Source organism: Coenobita brevimanus, chromosome 69, assembly GCF_032717465.1.
Source record: "Coenobita brevimanus isolate Jiangsu-jjx chromosome 69, ASM3271746v2, whole genome shotgun sequence".
Taxonomy (NCBI): domain Eukaryota; kingdom Metazoa; phylum Arthropoda; class Malacostraca; order Decapoda; family Coenobitidae; genus Coenobita; species Coenobita brevimanus.
Window position 1 is genome coordinate 24,947,259 of NC_137022.1, and position 15,410 is coordinate 24,962,668.

General features: G+C 41.1%; 1 protein-coding gene across 1 annotated transcript in view; it reads right to left on the reverse strand.

Moving 5' to 3' along the window:
* The window catches only part of LOC145406209 (dual specificity tyrosine-phosphorylation-regulated kinase 1A-like), a 54,052-nt gene extending 39,950 nt beyond the window's left edge, over nt 1-14,102 (reverse strand). The window contains exon 1 of the mRNA XM_080277415.1: nt 13,910-14,102. Coding sequence (XP_080133541.1) covers nt 13,910-14,102 — 193 coding nt within the window. The remainder of the gene's footprint in view (nt 1-13,909) is intronic.
* Between the last annotated feature and the right edge of the window lie 1,308 nt (nt 14,103-15,410).

Sequence of the window (15,410 nt, forward strand, 5' to 3'; positions counted from 1 at the left end):
GGTGATATAACGTTGTGACTGTGACTGAGACATACCTGGCTATTACCTGGAGAGTGAGAGTGAGTGAGAGAGGTGATGTAGCAAGTAAGTGATATGCCTAAGGCGACAACTCCGTGCGTCACAGTGTTCCCCCCTCTACGTCACCATCCCCACCCCATCTCTTCCCTTTGCATCAACAACCCCCACTCCAGCCGCCCCCTCCCCACATCACCTCCCCTCCTCCCTTTGCGCCAACAACCTACCCAACCTCCATGGCACCCCTCCTACCCCTCCCTTCTGCATCAATACCCCCATCCCTGTCCATCCTTTGCATCACCCCCTCCCCCCATGCGTCATCACCCTCTCCAAAGACTTCCCCTTCCCTCCTCCTATCACACGTATGCCTAATGTTTACATACCTCCAGACGATTTTACTCAACAAAGTCCTCTCGTACTGAAGGATTTAACCCCTTCAATCCGGTGACAATTTTGCATTATATTCTCGCTACCTTCAGACGCTTTCATGTAACTATCGATTTTTTTTTTTTTTTTCGTATTTTAGTGGAGAACGAAGCCTATATCTGATCCCTGCAGTTCGAAGTCTCTCTCCTACGCTTAACAAAATCGCTCGAAGACAGCAAGAACAACACAATCTTACAACTGTCATCGGTACTACTACTACCACTACTCTTACCACCACCACCACTACTACTACTACTACATACTATCGTCACACTGTAATAAAACGGAATTACATTTACCAGTATTACCATTTAATTTTTTTTTTTCTCAATAATCTATACCTAAAGTCTGTGTGTATGTGTGTGTGTGTGTGTGAAAATTTACGATCACTCACGTCTCCTATTCTTCCCGCAAAAACAAATCATCGATAGGCCTACTGACATGGGATGCTTCCTAGCACCTCTTTGCGATTTATTCTGAATACTAACACCTTATCACCTTATCATTCTACACCTGATCACTCTACACCTTCAGATTCTTGTGTGTTTCATATATCGCTTCAGTATACGACACAGTTTGCATCAGTAACATGTAAGGGAATACGCAGGTGTAATGTGCAGAGTAAATCGGTATGGAGTAGGTGTTACGGCCCCAAATTAGAACCCAGAACTAAAATTTCCCGACAACCCCACAAACGACAAATTCTGCTGCCACTATCGAGTATTTTTTGGCGATGTTTTAGCGTTTTCTGCAACACCTCTATAAACCCCTTCAACTGGACGGCGTGGTATCCATTTTTTCTTTTCTTTTTTCTATCTCCGGACGATTTAACCAACACAGGAGGAACCTTTAGCTGTGACGGGGTTGACGACAGCTCTACCCGGTACCTTATCTACCCAGTACAGTTCCAAACAAAACGCCGAAGCTCAATAAAATCGTCTGGATGTATCAAGAATAATATATAACAGGCCAAAGGACAAAACCCCTGGGAGAAAGGAGTGTCGTGTGGATGGGTACTGTACAATCCAACGCCTCCCGCTACGTCGCCCCTCCCCAGAACTGGACATTTTCCCCCCACAATCCCACAACTACCAATTTCAGCTTCCATCAGGCCACGATCATTGGTACAACTTGTCTTCTCTCCTTACTCCCGTCCTTCCTAACAGGCTCTCTGGGGAGTTAGGGAAGGAGGGAAGAAAGGAGGAAAGATTTGACATGATAAAAGGGAAAATAAATAGTGGACACACACACACACACACACACACACACACACACACAGACGAATACAGGGAGGGAGGGTGGACAAGAGATGGAAAAAAAAAACAACGGAGAGAGGGAAGAACAAGGGTAGGAAAAAAAAGGGGGAAGCGATGAAAGGAGGAAAGGAGAAATATCCAGGCAGAAATGGGAGGGGTGGGGGGGGAGGGGTTGAAGATATGTGTTGGAGGGAGAGAGAATGTCAACATTAACCACGTGTTCTCTCCACTGTCACCACCATAATTTCCTCCACACCTCCTACTTTCTCTCCACACCTCAACCTTTCTCCAGTTTCCCCTCCACATCCTACTTCCACCCTCCACAACTTATATTTCTCTCTCCCTCCCTCTCAAGATTATTTTCATATTTAAAAAATCGTGCATAGCTCTCTCTCTCTCTCTCTCTCTCTGCTGACAGTTCTTATACCTTTTGTTTACCTATTCCTATTTCTGAATCCTACCTATACCGCACAAATATTGGTGGGAAAGGATGATGATGATTGATGATGATGATGATGACAAATGATGATGATGATGATGATGATGATGATGACAAAAGCCTCTCTCTCATCTGTTGGTCGGAAATAGGATGTTGTTGCTGCTGTTCTTTTTGCTGCTGATGATGTTGCAAATTTCTCTTTCCTCTTTACTTCCCTCCACCTCTCTCTCCCTTCCTCCAGTTTCTTTCTCACTTACTCTCCTTTCCTCCCTCCAGTTCCCCTCTTTCTCTCCACCCCCACTTCCCCTGTATTTTTCCACTACTCCCGTCTCCACCCATCTCAGGATGAATGCCAGTTTTAAAAATCACTAAATACCACCACCATCAACAACAACAACAACAATAATAATAATAATAATAATAATAATAATATATAAATAAATAAGAAAACAAATGTCCTCAATCTCCCTTCCTCGCCCTCTTCCTCCATTTACCCTTTCCCCTTCCTCCAGCCAATCTCCCCCCCCCCCCCGCCGCCTTCCAGCGATAGCCAAGCCTCGTGACGCCACCACCCTCTCCAGTGTTCCCAGAAGTCTGACACAAGCCACACCATTGCACGGTTATAATGCAGGAAAAAAAGAGAGAGAAAAAAAAAAAAACTCTCCCTTTCTAAAACCACCGTATTGCTTTTCGGTTCGTATGTATAATGTTAATGCTACAGGGACGCCTTCATGCGGTGACACCTATGTGCCTGGACAGGTGTGCTGCCTGGTTATACACACGTCCCTCAACTACGTCCCTATCCCCCAAAAAGTTGACGGTGGACTGTCCGAGTAGAGCAACCTCAGCCAGCAGTCCACAAAGTTCATGTTTCAACTGAACCTACTACTACTACTACTACTACTACTACTACTGCTGCTGCTATTACTACTACGGTGTATACTGGTGTTTACTAAAAAACACACATCGGTATATATATATATATATATATATATATATGTATACACCAATTTTATTTTTTTTTTTTACAAATACCGGGATCTCTTGGCAAACACCTAATGCTAAAATTTATGGGTGGCCGCGACAATAATGAAAAAAAATTAATACAAACATACAAATATAGTGGCATATAATAGTGTAAAGCTACAGTACTTTAACCACACACACACACACACACACACACACACACACACACACACCAGATACCGGTACTGACAATTAAAACCTATCACCGTTAACCAACATTGGACAACTGGAGCGGCTCAGACATACCTACCCAATGCCAGACACTCATTCAACTTGCAACCCATCGTTAACCCTTTCAACACGGCGACTTTTGTTTTATTTTATTCTTGAATCTTCCACACAATTTTATTCAGCTTAAGCGAGCAATTATTAGCGAAGGGGTTAACGATGACGGAAATGAAGCCGATATCCAACCCCTGTACGAAAATTCTCCTGAGGTATATAAAATCTTTTAGATTGCAAAAATAAATGCAATAAATAAATAAATAAATGAGATGCCATCGTACTCAAGGGGATACAGTCAAAATAAAATATGGTTATTATCCCAAACTGAACAGAAAAACAATAACAACAGCAAGGTCAAACCTGTACGGGCCGCAATCGGTAAAGGTGCAAGTGATGAAGGTAGTGGTGAGGTGGTGGTGAGGGTAGTGGTGTGGCTTGTGATGAGGGTAGTGGTGAGGATAGTGGTGTGAAGGTAGTGATGCGGGTAGTGATACGGTAGAGGTGAGGATAGTGATGAAGGGAGTGGTGAGTGTAGTGGCGTGGGTTGTGGTGAGGGTAGTGGTGAGAGAGGTTTCATCACTGCTGTTAGTGACGGTAAGGTAAGCCTCGTTTACTCACACATCACACTCATCACTACTTCCGCCATAAGTAATACGTGGGGGGGGGGGAGGCAAGAGGATACAAACCAGGCCATGAGATGAGGAAAGAGGAACCATGAGCAAAGAGGAAACATGAGTAAAGAGGAAGTGTAATGAAGGTGAAACATGAAACGCCGACAAGGAATGAGGAACAATGAGAAAAGATGTGGTATGAGGCTGGGGAAAGATGAACTATATACATGGAAGAGGAAAGATGATGGAGAAAGTATGATGAGGAAAGGGGGTGTGTGTGAATGAGGAGAATGGAGAGATGAGAAGGAGCTGAGGGAAATGAATGACAATCTATGAATAAGTGAATAAAAATGAGGATACAAAGGATACGGAAAACGTAGGAGGAAAATGAATAAATGAAATGAATAGAACGAAAAGAAAGATGATGTATATGGACGGCAATATGGAAGGACGAATAAAAAATGATAGTGAACGAAACAATAAGAGAAAGACGATGTTTAGGATGGATTACCCGGAAATATATAAGGAAAATGAAGACAAGAGGAAACAAAATGAGACAGAAAACGATTAAAGGGGAGAAAAGCAAACATTAAATACAGTTCAAGCCTTCAGAGCAATGGAAATATAAGCAATGAGAGATAAAAAGGAATAAAGAATAAATATACACTAAGAAGATAGAGAAAAGGACTAAACAAAAAGAATAATGTATGAGTTCATTAGAAAAAAACGCATTCTTATGGCTTGGGTTACAGCAATTTAGCTCAAACACACTCTCTCTCTCTCTCCTATCAGTGAGTCACATTTTCCTAATTTCTTTCTCAGTTACCATGACAACTGAGCAAAAAAAAAAAAAAAAAAAAAAAAAAAAAAAAAAAAAAAAAACGGCCAAAACATATGCGGTACAGGGGGAAAAAAACGAACGTGGTAGAAAACTCGATATGGTTACCCTCTCGACAAGTGTGTGTGTGTGTGTGTGTGTGTGTGTGTGTGTGTGTGGTTCCTTGGCCCGGTTTTGTTGCTATCAGTGACGTCACGCGGAAAAATGGTGTGGGTGGGAACGGGGAGGGGGAGGGAAGGAGGTAAAGAAGGAAGGGGGGGAGGGAGAAAGATAGTGGTATGGCTCACTGGAATTACCCACACGTGATTATTTCAACAGGAATTTGTCTGTTACATTTATCCATCATTCTACGGTTTCTCTCTCTCTTTTTTTTTTTTTTTTTTTTAAATATGGTAACTACTGTATTTCTCCTTTTTTTCTTAATCCAAATCACACCTCTGTATTATAAGACAAAGGGATATTATTATTATTATTATTATTATTATTATTATTAACCCATTTCATGATTAGTTCCAAATGCTTCCATACTTGTCCCTTATTTCTCACCAATAATAAACCTCTATAAAGTACCAACAATACAGTAAATTTTCACAACTCTATGATCCAAGCAACCTCATTCTTCCACATCCAGTCATCCCTACAAAGTGACCTACACCAAAGCAATTATAAAGCACTATTATGTATTATGAATGTCAACCTAGATCATGCCCTGACTGAAATCTGATAGGCGCCACAGTACCAAGTGTGGGTCATATACAGTACTCTCGATTATCTGGAAGTATTATGCATTAAACTGTTCCACTCAATATTCAACCGCTTATTTCTGATGCCTTCAAACACTCCAGGTAGTTATGCCTTAAACCTGTTTAGGCTACGGTAATTTCTTTCTCAATATTTCCAACACACAAACAGCTGTCATCGAAGGTCTGGGATGTGTTCCAAAACAACACTACGTTCTCCATATAGGCCTATTTGGTGCAGTAAAATAAGAGAACTTGCAAGTCAGCTTTGTAAGTAGCACAGGATCTTTATCTGACAAGTGTTCACTAATTTACTGCAGTCTTGTTTTTCTTTTTAATGCAATGAAAATGGAGCCAAAGAGCAGAAGCCCACAAGATTGTTCCCTCCAAGAAAAAAAAATAAAATAAAACAAAAAAGTAACGTGAAACAAAGAAAAATCACTTGTCACTGGGACTGCACAGATTCTCTACATTACATAAAACTGCTGGAGTTACCCAAATACAATGACTATGCTCCACCTCTGCAGTGAAAGTTCTAAATTACACCGGCATTTAACCTTTTAACAGTACAGGACGTCTTTGGACTGACTTGACTCTTCTGGTGACCATTGTACTAAGCTTAGGATAAATTATCTGAACTTTTGGGGTTAGACATAGCATTAGGAAGCACCTTCAATATACAAGTCCACTCCTAAAAACTAAGAAGGACATATCCATATTTAAGGATCTCAATAGGAAAATAATAACATACTGGGAATGTACACAAATCATAATGAAATGATTACCCTCTTCAATTAATCATGTCTTTTATGTACCTATTATTCTTGCTATCTCAATAAATTTTCTGCAGGTCAGGAGAGACTTTGTAACTAGACAAGAAAAGACATGCCATAGCCTACATCACTGGCCCCTTCACAAATACAGGATGGAAACTGAACTTAGCTGGAGTACTGGAATATCAATGTAATTACTCCCTTATATCCATATGACACACTTTTTTAGTGGCTACATTCTTGCTGCTACCTTCATACAACTAGGGAAGGCTTCTCACAACGGAGGGATTAATTGAGACTACATCTAACCCTTCCAGTTTGAGGAGTCTACTCTATGCTGATTAAAATTATTAGGGAATGCCTAGAATAAAATATGTCTACAATTTAAAGTGGGTTAAACCTCTTGCTCTGGTGATGTACCAGTATAAGGTATGATTTATTCAACTTTGGTAAGACATCTTGTACGGTACTGAAGGGGTTAATGAATGCTAATCATAATGCCCATCCATCTTTACTTTGACTCTCATAATCTTAATCATTCAGATATAATTAGGAAGAATACGGTAGCTAATACAGTAAAGTATACAGACTACATCATCAGACTGCAGGTATTATAGGGTTAAAGTTCAACTGCCGAGTTTATGAAGACTTAGAGCCCATACAAGGTCCCGTGGATGCGATGTCTGGGCAGGGGAGGGCCTAATCCACTGGCACTGTTAGTGGTATGTTCAACTATTTACTGCTCTACCTGCTCTGGGGGGCTATTCTGGGTTTCTCATACAGTTCTCCAGGACATTACGAGCATTAAATGGGCATACAGTGAAGTGCATGTAGATCTGTGTATGGCATTCATCAATAATGCATCAATGACTTATAATGAACATAGTTTTTTACATAATCCACTGTATAAAATTAAGAACTTTGTTACCGGTATGTACCAGTAAATGACACTGCATGGAAAACTTAATACCGTATAGTATATACATAAATAAGAAAGGCAAAGTTACAGTGATCACAGCAGCAGTTATCAAACAGCATACACATAATGCCCATAGTACTTGTGACAATGGTAGAAAAATGTAAGTCATAAGGTGTGGAAGTGAGTTAGGCTACTGGTATTCAAAAGAAGCATGTGATTTACCGGTACTTGGAGAGAGAAAGACATACACACAGGCAACCAAATGAGAAAATTATGTTATGTGAATGAGCTAGCAAGTGTCAGATGTACAGTGCCTGGAGATGGTTTGGCCATGGTAGGCTAATGTAAATGAAAACACTGATCTGGACACTGTATATGAGTGAGATGGAAGGGGAAAGGACAGAGAGGGAGATCAAGGATGAGGTGGAGAGGTATGCAGTATATAAATGAGGGTGGTACGAGTTGGAGAGGGGGGAGCCATGTGCAAGAGGATAGGCTAAAAGTTGAGGCTATTTATTAGCTAATTGCCACTCCATCTGGGATTAAGGCATCTAGTAAGAGTAGAGGCTATTTATCAGCTAATTGCCACTCCATCTGGGATCAAGGCATCTGGCTACAAACAAACAGTACAAAAGAGATTACTTCCATTCAAGGAACATTTCTCACCAGGAAGGAGTTAGAAAAAATTCTTCAACTACTAGCTAACTCTATCCACTACGCAGCGCAGTATATCACTCTCAATACAGTGCTGCTATACTATTTTATTCAGCTTAGGGTATGACCTCTCACAGTGCTGGTGCTCTCACCCACCATCACCCTTTAGCCTCCATCCACCTAACGTAGGCCTCGTGATGAACTAATCTAATCCACTTACACCCTATCACTTGTCTCATGACCTACATCAGCCCAACCACACTTACCCATTCACTTCACTCTCAGCCTAATACACACAATTCACCTTATCAAACCAATATCACCTGATTCATGGTTAGACAACTAGTCCTTCTTAGTCTGCAAAAATACATCATATGCCAGAAAATCAAGAGTACTGGTATGGAAGCTGATGAAACTAAGGAATTCCTTGTAGTCAGGATGAACCAATGCATTACAGGAAGGTGGACTATATACTGTATTTCATGTACAGTAGAGAAACCCTACATACCGGGTACGGTACTTAAAGGGGTTATACACTTATTCCTTCAACTGCAGCAATGAATTCAAATTGCCTCATGTATATTTTATTCCTGCTACTGCCAGACAACTTCATACAATTCAAGATGGACCCTCATGGTGAATAGTTTAGGCTAAAACAATAATCTGAATAAAATTACAGTGTAATTGGCAGTACAGTGCCATAGCAAGAATAGTCATATTTGTAGTAAATAGGCTATGTAAAGGCTCTCTCCTAAGGCTGCCTGGTGGCAGATGGATGGAAAAACAGTACGGTACCGGTACAATATATAAAACATTGTTGTGTTGATGAGGCAAGACCATAAACTAGCTACCACCATTCTAAGCACATGCCTGGTGTACCCTATACATCTGTGTGCGTGTGTGAAGATGCATTGCCTACATGAGTTGTTAATGCTAATATAGGCATGCATGAGTGGGCCACCATTAACCCCTCCACCATGATGATCTTTTACATCCTACTGCTGCAACAACCACATGACTTTACACAGCAGAAAAGTTTTCAAATAAGAGGAGTCAGTTAATACCTTCATTAACATCAATATGAAAAGTTTTTCCTGAAGTTGAGTGAAATGGCATGGAAGCTGCATAAAATAAACTAAAAAATGTACCTCTGTACTAAAGACATTAACCAAAGAGCTGCCGTACGCAAAGCCTTTATATTAGCTGAGCAAAAATGGTTTGAAGGCAGCAAGGATAAAGCAAACAAAGGGGCTACTATAAAGAAAGCCCACCTTCTCCCTCTATGATGGGAATGCTAAGTCCTTGTGTACTGAAATAAGTCCACCACTTTTTTCCTCATTCAAGCTGTGTGCCGTATCTCAACATCCATGCCTATCTTATCATGCTGCTGCTATCACACACACCACACTCACCCTCAGCCAATCATACGCCATGCCACACCTCTTCCCAAATGGGGCAGGGGCACTCAGTAATTGTGCAAGATAAGGCAAAGCAGAATCTAGCCTTATCAGGTTCAAATCACATTGGCAATGGCAGATGATAAAGAACAGATGAACATACATGCACATGCACATTTGCACACACACAAACACACACATACACGCACAGTATAAAAACCAACTTCCTCACAAATTACTGTAGGTAACCAAGCAATATATCATACCATAGCCTATATTCACTATCTTACCAAACTTCTAAAACATTAAGGTACCCGGTACCATAACTAATATAAATAACTACCACAGCCACAATATGCCAAGATATTAAACAGAAAAAAGCCAACGTAACTGCAGCTTTCAGGCAACCTGTCTTCACTTGATTATGAAAGCTTAAAATATACATAACTTTACGATAAACCAGAACTACGGTAGCTCAGGGAATTTATATACCACTAGGCTAGTAAGCATATTCAGGTATATAACTATGAAGTCCATACATTAATATATAATACTGCTACTGGTACTGCATATAGCTACAGTATCTAGAATATTTAATTCTTTTACCTTGCTAAAGGTATACATATATATACATTCATCCAAACCCCAATTCCATAAAAGATAGGGTAAGGTGTATATGATCCAGAACAAGAGAAATAAAACTAGGACCACTATCCACAAAGCAAGCCCAGAGAAATGAGCCATTTATTAACACCAACATCATTCACACATTCAAATTCTGGTTCCAACTGAAAAAGTATACAGTACCCGGTACCGGTACAGTATTGATGTTATGTACCGGTACTGCAAACACTAGATATGCCAATACCATGAGGTTCTGTTGAATTAGGCTTGGTGGACTTAAAGTAAGTACTGATACCTGAAAAACATGGTAGCTACCACCTCCCCATTGTAGCCAAACTCCCAATGGAATGGCTAATACCAGTACTGGTATCTGTTTTTATAAGAAATAAAACTGCTAAGAAAGTTTCAGTAAAACCTATCATGCTGATTTGCCTGTTGCCACATTTTTACAGGAACAATTGTATGTCAAAATTTGTGGTATTTTGAACAACAGCCCTGGCTAACAATAAGAAATGACAATGAAAAAAATAAACAGATAAATTAGGAGCAAAATTAATCAAAATTTGCACTGGCTTCCCTTGGTGAATGTGGTGGGGACACTGGACAAGGCATTAATCCAGCCTCAGAAATTTCATGAAACCAAATTAACTTCTTATCCATAATCAATAGATCCTCGCCTGGGTCCAGCCAGCAGGGAGGCTGAACACACACACACACACACACACACACACACACACACACACACACACACATCTGAACTAAATATGCTAATGAGGCTTGTGCACTGCTATCATGAATGAGATTCCTGATGAGAAAGGGTAAGCTATCCGGTATCGGTACGGTACTAGAAAATTTCCACAAAGTCATCCTTCACCATTGTGGGAGTCAAGGAACACAAGCTTTCATAAGTCCCGAAATTTCAAATACTGTAATTAAAACCCCTCTAATAAGGCCACTACAGCTGTGATCTCTGTTACTGCACAAAAATCCCTTCTACTGTACAGTAGTAACCCAAGGATCACAAGATGTTAGAATCTACTTACTTAAATGTGTACTTTCAGATGATTTAAAAACACAGACTGTTTAAGCATCCTAAAATACACCAAGAGCTATTGTACTCTGATATGGTTTATTAAATCACAAATACCGGTAACCAAAACTAGGGTAGCAATAAAAAAGTAAGAGATAAAAAGAGTCAGCATTGCAAATTACATATTAAATGGTTCAAACAAAATTATCTGTAGGTGTAAAACCACTGCAAATTACGATGAAGAAGAGTTCAAAGCAACGATCTGGAAAAAAGGGTTAGGCCTGAGGATTTGGTAAAATGGTTCATAAACATTAAGATCCACAAAAGCAAACAACTACAGCATCCAATAACGATCTGCTAAAGTGAGGAACTACCAATATTACAAATTAAGAAACAGATTGGGGAAAAAAAAAAAAAAAACAAGATCTGCTCATGATCATTTTTATACTTTATGCAACAGAAATTATCCTAAAACAATTAATCTATCCACAGTTCATCATCCAACCATTCTCAAACCCATCAAGAGTGTACCGGTCTGGACCCAAGGCTTGGCAGCTCAATCCCGACATTTTAAGGCTAGAGCGACCAGTCATGTTTGCTACCAAGTGGCACTGTTCAGCTATGGAGTAAACCATAACCACCCTGAAGAAGGAAACCCATATGGGTTCTGAATGGCTAGAGTGCCTTAATCCACTAAACCACCAGGCATCCATTCTGTTGTATATACAGCTACCATCCGATGTAGTAAATGGATTCTCGTAGCTATTAAAGGAAATCACTTGGCCTGTGACTCCTTCCAGAGGCACCTAGAGGTTGCACTACACTGAGTGCGTAAATAAGCCTCCCCTTCCCTACGAAAAGAGCTTAATGCAACAGAAAACTGTGGTTACGGTAACATCAGCCAAAAGTTACGTGTCTGTGTTTGAGGACATAAAACAGAAGGGCTTCTAACTATAGTTTTGGTAAGCTACATATATGATTAACTCCCTCAATGTGATGATATACTTTATCATCATATGGTACTCCTGGTTCCACCAGACAAATTCCTCATATCTAGAAGGAACATGCTATTTGTAGAGGCGTTAATGAAGGCTATGGTATCTGTATTCCCTCCAGCCAAAAATGCATCTCCAAAGCTGAATACAATCATCAGCTAACAGCAAACTAGCTGTGTAAAAAAAAAAAAAAAAAAAAAAATCATCATCAGACTAAGGTGGTTAATATCTCCCAGTAGTGAAAAGGTCAGTGTTGGGATTAAGAAAAAGACTCCAAGACAAAACTGGTCAGCTACAGTGAATCAGTTTGGAATGGTTCATGCAAAGGGCACTTTGGACATTGTTGAATAATGCCTGTACGTCTGCAAACCCCTTGGAATTGGGTCACATTCTTTATAACAAACGTAGCCTATATTATTAATGGTACCGTACAAGACAATTTCATTCACCTTAGGATAGGCCTCTAATAATGAATTTTATCAGGACTGGTTGCATCTACTCCCTCTACTTCATAGCATCTATCCTAATCTGAATATAATTAACAGGAGGTGACAAGAAGATGTAAGAGACAAACATGGGGTCAATGGCTCCTAACAGCAAATCAAGCAAAAAAAGATTTTTAGGGAGGCTTTAAACCTGTGTGTTAATACCAATATCATTAACCTTCCCATGGCCAACATAAATCTATTATTATATTCCAGCTAATGCTGGTTGATTCTATTCGGCTGAAAGTTCAGCCACAGCAGCTTTACTGATAAGTGTTGAGGTAAAGTCTTAACAAAGATCCTATGCAAGTAATATTAAAAAAACAGTATATATTGTATTACTGCACGCTATGAAAACTAAACCTTGCAAAATATAAAATTCATCAATGCTGTGGAGTAACTACCACAAGAGAGAAGGTCTTACAGGATGGTACTTATTACTAGGTCAGAGAGGACAGTGCTTTCTACAGTATTCTTAGCTGTGCTTGGTAGGATATACTATCTTTGCCTACATAGCCTACAAGACTTCTCATCTGCTAGAGTACTCTGTTTGGATCTACTGGTATTGTTCATGGCTATGTATACAATTCATTTGATAAAGGGAAAGATAATCTAATAATGACAAGTAAAAAAAAAAAAACTATGGTTATTAAAATCTGCCAGCCTGCATCCCACAATACAAAGTGCAGTTAGCAACAAGACCAACATGTTTTCTCTTTGTCAAGTATATACTTTGGAAATTATCTTCAAAAACTTTGGCCTTGCCTTTCCCTTCATGATTTGCTTTATGTAAACCACCAATATTACAAATAAATGCTTTTTCCCCTTTAACCCAACAGTTCCCCAAATACACGTGTGAAAATGCAGATCAAAATTAGCAGCAAAACTATATTAACAATACATAACATTACCCATACTGAATACTTATAGTTTACTGTAGTAATCAAAATGTTTTTTGGAAGAAGCCTGTGAAAAACAAATTACACAGTACAGCAGTAAGGGAGAATAAAACAGGCAAGATGCATACATATAGTATACATTACACATGGTAATTTTTTCATCAATAAAGTGGTTTCCTACCAAGAGAGAACAAATTATACTAATTCCTTAATAAAAGAACCAATATATAATACTTCCAGTAATGTATAATGTAAATAAGTCAATGCAGAAGCCTCGTGCCTTTCTGGGATGGTTCAGTTTTATTTTCCCTGTGAATAAATATCCCTCTAATTTATCTGTATAGCTACCAAGCAGGATAAGTGCACTTAAACTTATTATTTTATTATGATCACAGCACCTTGCCATTACTGGAAACTAAACAACAGATACAAAAACACTAATTTCTGGACTTCTAGAAAGTTTCATTCAAATGATTTTAAAGCAACATGTGGTACAAGGTTTGTATAGCTTCACCAACAATTTGACAAGACAGGGGATAGGCGTTGTGGGCACTTACGTATCTGCTTGGCTCTCTCCTTGTCGGCCAACTCATGCTTGTGCCAGGGGTCATGGCGCTTGTGCTGATTCGGGGGGGCCACGGTCACCCCCCAGGCCTTGTCCATGGCTTGGGCTGCAGCGGCGGCCCCAGCCACTCTCCCCCCAGCTGCGGCGCCCGGGCCGTCCCCCCCGCCCCCACTCACCAACACCATGGCACCCCCGCCTGCATGGCCCGGCCCGGCCCCACCGCTGCACTCGTCCTCCCCAAGGCTGGTTATCCCGGCGCCTGCCAGGCTCCAATGCCTGTCCTGCCAATGGCGATCCAGGAGGCCCCTGGAGCGGCTGGCTGCCCGTCACCACACCACCTCACATCAGATCACACGCTCCCGCACACACAATCACAGACTCCGTGCTCTCCTGGCTTTGTAAAATTCCAAAATCCAACAGAACAGTCCCTTAAGAATAACCAAGCTTATTGTTTCTATCAACTGATATGTATCCTTTTCAGTGTGCTAAAAGTCACTTAAATTCACTCCTCATCATACAGTCCACGTACATAATAAGTCCACACTCTTCTTCTTCCTTGGTCCCCTGGTGGCGACTAACATCAACGGGTGAGCAGCTTCCCCCGCCTCATCCACCGGCATATTGCTTCACTGCCTACCTGTGGCGCCTTCGATAAAAACATTCCATTCACTTTGAGTCCATTAGGCCATCCTTATAAAAAATAACGTCTAAAACCGTAGCCACCAGTAACCCGAAAGTGGCCGTCAAAACAAGGGGTTGGATCCCCCCACCTATTCCCAGTCACGTAATTTGACACTGCACTCTCCACGTTATTCTGGTCAGTCAGGCTTGAGGGATATGGTGTTCAATGGGCCTTTAAAAGAGCACTTCTTGTGGGGCGACATTGAAGATTCCGTTCATCTCCCGACACCCAGGTTTATAAAATGTCTTCCTCTGATTCCCTCCGACTGCAGTTTCCCCACCTCAGGTCTTCTTAAAACGGGCAATATCGCCTCCTGGCTATGGTATAATTGCACTGCTGTCACTCGAGGTGGTGTATGGGCACTGAAAGCTGGGTGTGGGTCAAGTGGGAGGGATATAACAATGTGAGACGCAGTTTTGTTTACGTTTTGGTGTCCTGGCCTGGGTCCTCCCCCGCGCCACAATGGACGCGCCCTCGTCAGGTCAAAACACTCGCCCCACGACACCTATATCACCCCTCTCCTCCCTTTACCCGCTCACTCTGCCCTTCTAACTCGTCCCCGGGCAGACTATATGACCCAGATCGTCCCGCCTCACACTGCAACTCCGGGACAAAGGCCACATAACAGCGATTTACCAGTCAAAACATGGGCTATCGGGGAGCCTGTCCACCATCTCTTATTTTGAATCCTCACGTTTAGCCTCGTCTTGCCTGCTTATCTCAGCTTCCCGGGGCTCTGCTGGGTGTATATCCTGGCGTCGAGGTCCCCTTCTTCGGATCCCACACATGTACACCCGCCACACTGCACAAT